The 6,916-nt window shown below is 32.5% G+C and overlaps 1 protein-coding gene across 1 annotated transcript; it reads right to left on the minus strand.

Moving 5' to 3' along the window:
* Positions 1 to 1,604: 1,604 nt before the first annotated feature.
* Positions 1,605 to 3,038, minus strand: LOC133700069 (phenolic glucoside malonyltransferase 1-like). Its single transcript, XM_062123631.1, has one exon. The coding sequence runs from the start codon at positions 3,033 to 3,035 to the stop codon at positions 1,605 to 1,607; it is 1,431 nt and encodes a 476-aa protein (XP_061979615.1). The 5' UTR covers positions 3,036 to 3,038.
* Positions 3,039 to 6,916: the final 3,878 nt, after the last annotated feature.

Consider the following 6,916-nt stretch of genomic DNA (forward strand, 5'->3'; position numbering starts at 1 on the left):
TTATAGCATCATTCGACTACATGCTTCAAGGTTGTAGTAACTTTACACAAACAAGTTACATAGGGTGGATACAGTAACCCAATGATTTCTGCACCTGATTCTATAGAAACCAATCAACGTAGTCTCACCTTTGCTCCATCAAAAAGTCCCATCTCTAAATTGAGGAGAGTGATTTTTTAAGCCCGGGGAGGATTACTAAATTGAAGAAGGTTGTCCCTTCTCTAAAATATAATTTGCTGAGTTAGAGGAAATTTCAACCAAGCAATGTCTAGGAAGGTGAGAGGGAGAGAGAAGTCAGTGACTGAGTCAGGTGAGTTGGAGGCTAGGGCAACTTGGAAGAGCTCCTGTCTTTTCACAAAACCTTTGGGAGCCATGAAATATATAGAAGTTAGACAAGATAAGTTGAGAACTCCAAAACTTGTTCACAATCTCTTATATTGTGCTGTAGCATTTTATTACTTACAGTTAAGGTATTGTAAGTTCACATTAAAGAACAAGAGTTACATAATGATATCAACGAGTTTGTATGTTATCTATATTTGTAAACCATTGTTGTAACCCATTTTTGGGTCCCCCCACAAAAATAAAAATATATAGTCGGAAGAAATTAGAAAAATAATAAAAGGTGGGAATGCTCAGAAAGAATCGGAAAAAATTGATTAAGGAGGTTCAAAAATGCAAGGAGTGAAATTTTACAGTATATATTTGACTGAGGAGAGCCCTGTTGGAAGAGAAAATTTAATTTGAAGAGAGAAGGCCAAAATTGGATATTTATGAACTCAATTGGATTTTATTGAAGGTTTAATTGAATTTATAGAGGTTTTGATTGCAAGGAAAATTGATTTTTAAGTCAATTTAGGCCTTAATTGGAAGAAATTTAAGTTCTGGGACCAAAATATATTTTTTAGGAATTTATTAGGTCAAATCAGGGGCTTAATTGCATAAATATTGAAGTTTAAGGGCCAATTGGGGACTTAATTGAGAAAATCCAAAACCAGGGACCAAATTGGAAGATGCGCGTAAATGGAGGGGCTGCAATTATTCGGTTCAGGGGCCTAATTGAAAAAATTGAAAGTTTATTAATCAATTGAGGGCTCAATTGCATAAATCAGAGACCAATGACTGAAGTGAAACACGCGGCCAACTATGGGGGCGGAGACCGAAATTGGCAGGGACGCAATTGAAATGAACAAAAGATGATTGAGGGCTGATTTGAACATTGGCGCGTTCTGGCGCCACATTTAAATGAAACGGCGCGTTTTATCCAAAACGATATTCGGTAATTTTTTGGCGGTTTCTATAAACTTTTTACGAAATTAAATATTACCGATGGAATTACCGATGCAATAATTAAAAAATATTAATATTCAATTATCCGTCGGTAACGCGCCCCAATAAAAAGCCTGAATCCCCTTATTTCACATTTCACAAGAGCCCTATCCTAACCCTACTCCCTTAGTTTTTTGAAAAATATAATCATAAGAAAATATACAATCAAACTTTTGCAACAGATTACTTTATGGTAATTGGTATCAATGAGGGGACTCAATTTTGAAAAGAAAATCTTTGAAGCTTTATTGAGAATTGAATTATAATTTGAAGAACTATTTTGAGATTTGCCTAAAATTCTTTAGGTTGTTAACAAAGAACGAAACAAAATTTTCCATCTCATGCCTCTTCAAAGCCAAACCAATCTCAACACCACCAGTTCCCTCTCTACTCCTTGCCAAAGAAATTACTCCTCCCCTAGCATTTCCTGTAAACTCCACTTTGTTGGGTCTTCCCCATCCAAAATCCCAGCTGTAATCGTCAAATCGGGTGGATCCAGTAACCCCAATGATTTCTGCACCCGGTTCTATAGAAGCCAGTTCAAGTAGTCTCTCCTTAGCTCCTTCAAAAAGTCCCTTCTCTAGCCCTTTTATCATGCCACTAATCCTCTCTGCTATCATTGCAACCCCACATTCCTCCATGGAAACTCCTGCCTTGATAACAATGTGATGGCTGCTAATACAGTTACCAATATAATTTTGTGGAATCGGAGGGTCTAATCTGCCCCTACAATCTGCTGAGAATATAAAGTAAATCTTTCTATTACTATCCCCTCCTCTGGCTTTCACCATGCAAACTACTGTATAAGCACATGTAAGTACAAAAGTTGACATGTAGTGCATTTGTTTTGTTGAGTTTAGCTCTTCTTGATGGACCTTTTCCAACTGGGACGATATTGTTTCCCTTAAGATCTCTATGTCTTCAGGAGTCAACTGAAATGTGGCTCGAACTACGTCAGGTGACACTGCCATGTTTGACACCAACTTCAAGCTTCGAGAGTCGGACTTTGTATCCGACCTGGTCAGTGCTAACCATTGGTTCAAGAAGATCATTTCAAGTCCATATGCATCCTTGATAACTCCCCTGTCCAAAAAAGGGGTTAGCTCACTAGGTAACGAAGGTTGTTGATCATATTCTAGGTGTTTGCATATATAGGCCCATGCCTTAAGGAAAGTTGTAGCAGATTTCCCATCAAGAATTCCATGATGACAAACGATGCTAATAGAAAACCCTTTGTTAGGAAACACTGTTATTTGCAAAGCGATCACTGAAGCTTTAGTGTCAGATGTAGGCAGCTCAGGGATATACGGAAACGATTCGATGGCTTGCCGAGTTTCATTCCCTGAGAGATGACTCAGGTCTGCATTTGACTCGGCTATGGTGAGTGAAATTGCATCATTTGGAGTGTATAAGAGGATGGGTTTTGGGGAGTTTTCTGGCCACACTAGATGGCCAGCAAGTGGGAGAAAGTGGAATAGTGTTTGTGAGAGTGATTTTTTGAGCCTGGGGAGGATTACTAGATTGAAGAAGGTTGGACTTGTCTCGGTGAGCTCATAAAATATAATTTGTTGAGCTGGAGGAAATTTGAACCAAGCAATGTCTAGGAAGGTGAGAGGGAGAGAGAAGTCGGTGATTGACTCGGGTGAGTTGTAGGCTGGGGCAACTTGGCAGAGCTCTAGTATCTTCACAGAATCTTGGGGAGCCATGAAATAGAAGCTAGATACGATCAGTTGAGAACTCCAAAACTTGTTCACAATCTCTTATATTGTAGCATTTTATTACTATAATGAGTTACAGTTAAGTTCACATTAAATAGCAAGAGTTACATAATAATATTAACATAACTAGAGTTTGAATGTTATCTATACCTGTAAACTATTTAATTAGCAAGCAATGGATGTAAGAATGTTTCAAAATTTGTAAACACTTTAATTGAATTATGCTATTATGCTAAAACAGTTTACTTATTAAGTAATTTTCTAAATTTATTAATCTTTTTCTTAGAGTTAGTCTTTCTGTAAATATAACTTATAATTACTTAATTATATTTGAATACATTGCTATCAAAACTACTTGAACACTCCTTTTAATAAGAACTAACTTCTTGAAACGGATTTCATCAACTCTTAACATACAAATATTAATCAATGCTATCAAATCAATAAAATGTTTTGAAGTTGTTTCTTACTTATAAATTGGACTTGCATGATATTATTTTATTTGCATCCATTAATTTTAATATATTTGTGTAAGAAACAGGGGAAGATTTGGCAAAAACATCTACTCAACACAAGAATATAAATGTTTATGTATGCAAATCTAAAGCAATGAAACTAAAAGAATTCAAAACCAACCGAGAAACCCCATGATCCCTTAAATTTCTTTTATACACTTTAAGAACCAAACATACTAATATAATCAAAATCATCAACCTTCGTATACAATAATTTATATTTAAAAACAAACATGTTAATTTGATAAATATTCATTTTTTTAATAAATAACTCAAAACATTCCTTTAGAAATTTTAAAAAACTAATATAGCATAGTAGAATAAAAATGTGTGAAGAAAACAAGTCCGCAATAACAAAAAGATAAAAACAAGTTTTATGATCTTTTGTTTTTACCTATGTAATTGTCACGACCCGAATCCCGAGTCCATGACCGGCAATGTAGGAGCGGTGTTGAAAGGACACCTCACCTACGCTAAGCCTCAAAACAGACATATCAAAATAACAATTTATTCAAAAATACGCAGCATTTCATAATCTTCAGAAATATTATATTATTCAAAACTGATGAAACCAAAAGATAGTTTAAAACTCCTCATTAGTAATTAAAACACAAACAACAATCCATAATACTCATTACATTATCAAAATCCAAACTTAATTAAAACAAGGTAATAGTGGAGTGTCTAAGACATTGAATCAAAACTAAAAGACAAGCCTCACAAAACAAGCAAGGCATACCGACCAAAATTGAAGAAGCAGGAACACTCTACAAGTCCAACTGCTATCAGAAACTAAGAACCTAAAATAATATTACTAATGAGAGGTGAGTTCAACTAACTCAATGAGGGAATAATATTTAATATACATTTTAGATATTTTAGATATTAATAGTTTGTAAGATGATTTATCTTGATATACATATACATATTAAACATATCATCATAATGTAGTGGAATACATGTCAAAGATCAGATGACACCCAAAGGTGACCAGACACCTGAAGGTGACCACTGTGGGATGATTAGTCGCCATAGGCTGATGCCTCTCTCACTAGCTAGGTATATAGAATACTATGTGCACATAGGCTAACTACTCTCTGTTAGCATGGAGTTACTGACAAGTCCTATATCAAGGCATAATAGATATTCACATAATCATCAAAGAAATGTATATCATATCAAATAGAATTTAGTTTGACAGATTGCGAGTGCAAATTTAAGAATAAATGAGTACTCAAAAAATAAAGCAAAATATATAAATATTCAAGAAATTAACTAGTTGTACTCATCGTATAATCGATATACATATTTATTTATATTATATGCATATTAAAGATTATCCCACTCACCTAGAAGAATATAGATTAAAAGGAATATCAGATGAAAGATTCGAAAAACCTATTGAGGATCGTTAGGAGAACCTACAATAAATATATGAAATATACTCAAAAGTAACTTAAAGCAACACAAATAAAAGATTCCAATTCTGAAATTTCACCCATAAACCATCCTTAATTCTGTCTAGAACAAATCAGGGACCAAACTGTAATTTTTATAAATTTTAGGGACTAAAATGTAAATTCCCAAAATTGAGGGACCAAACTGAAAATATTCCAAATCAATTATCAAACCGAGATTCATCATCCTTAACCTCATAATAACACTATCCAGAATCTCAAAATACATTTAGGGGTCAAATTGTAATTTTTCCAAAGTTTAGGGACTAAACTGAAATTTTCATAAATCAAGGACCAAATTAAAATTTGGTCATCTTCAACCTCAAGACCATTCTATCCAGATTTTCAAGCAAGGTAAAAATGAATTTCTTAACCCTATAAGAATTAATTTAAACAAATCAACTCACAAATTCTTATTTCTAACAACATACTAATTAATCACCTAATATTAAACCCTTAATAATCATAAATCAATCTTAACAACATAAACTTCTAAGCCTTATAAACCCTAATCTCTTCTTTAATCATTCCATAAACAAACTATAATCAAAAGTAATATGAAAGAGAACCACTTACTTGCTACTTCACATTTCTTGAACCGAAAACTGAAGCACTACCAGAAAATTGATAAATACAAACGGAAATACCGAGGGAATTACCGTGGGAAAAAAATTAAAACAAAGCAAAAAAAATGATGAAGTGTCATTTTTACCAACGGAATTACCGACGGAAGAAATTTCGTCGGTAAATTTGTTGGTAAAAATATGAACACTGTTCATCATGTCAATTACAAAGGGAATCATCGACGGAATTGTCCGTCGGTATTTCCAGAGAGTTCCGGAACTATTCACTTTCCAATTACACTGTTAATTGTTGTTCTTTACGGACAAAATCACCGACGGATTGAAAAGTTGTCGGTGTTATTTGATGGTTTTGTGAAAAAATTCAATTAATTTAAAATTTTCATTTAAATATTACAGACGGAATCACCGACGGATTGAAAAATCGTCTGTAATTTTTTGGCAGTTTCTATAAACTTTTTATGAAATTGAAAATTTAAATGAAATATTACCGATAGAATTATCGATGCAATAATTAAAAAATATTAATATTCAATTATCCGTCGGTAACGCGCCCCAACAAAAAGCCTGAATCCCCTTATTATTCTTCTTCTTCTTGTTCTTCTACTTCTTCTTCTTCTTCTTCTTCTTCTTCTTCACTATATGTAAAAAACATCATTTCTTATCTATTTCTTTCTTTTCTTTTCTCTCCTCATCTCCTTCTCTTTTACTCCATGCTTGGGTATGTCTTCTTATTCTTTCTTCTTTTATCCTCTTAGTTTTTTTTTAATTAATATTCTTAACGAAATTTTTCTCTCTCTCCTTAGCTTCACTTGTAACTACATAAAGGTAAGATTTTTCTTTTTTCTTCTTTTTTCATGATTTTTTTCACTATATATGTTTTTTATTTTATTTTTAATTGTTTTTGTTCTTAATAATTGTATAAATGTTTTTGTGAGATTTTTTTTGTCATATGAGATCAATTTTTAGTAGATTTATTTATAGGATTTTTAAATTTTTAGCAATTGCAACTTCATTTTTTTCATATGAATTTTTTTAGTTGAATTTATTTTTTTGTTTTATTTATTTGTTGCAAATTTGTTTGAGTTGATTTTCTTATTCTTTTTTCCAAGCATTTTGAGTGTATATTATAAACTGTTAATTTATGTTAATTTAATTATTTTATAATTTTTTAAAATGTTTTGAAATAATTACCGATGGACATTCCATTGGTAATAAAAAATATTATTATTGAGGGATATATTGATGAAATGAAGCGAATAAATTTATTTTTTTATTACCAATGGATTTACTAACGGACAAAAAATTACCGACAA

The sequence above is a fragment of the Populus nigra genome, chromosome 7 (assembly GCF_951802175.1).
Source record: "Populus nigra chromosome 7, ddPopNigr1.1, whole genome shotgun sequence".
Classification (NCBI taxonomy): Eukaryota; Viridiplantae; Streptophyta; class Magnoliopsida; order Malpighiales; family Salicaceae; genus Populus; species Populus nigra.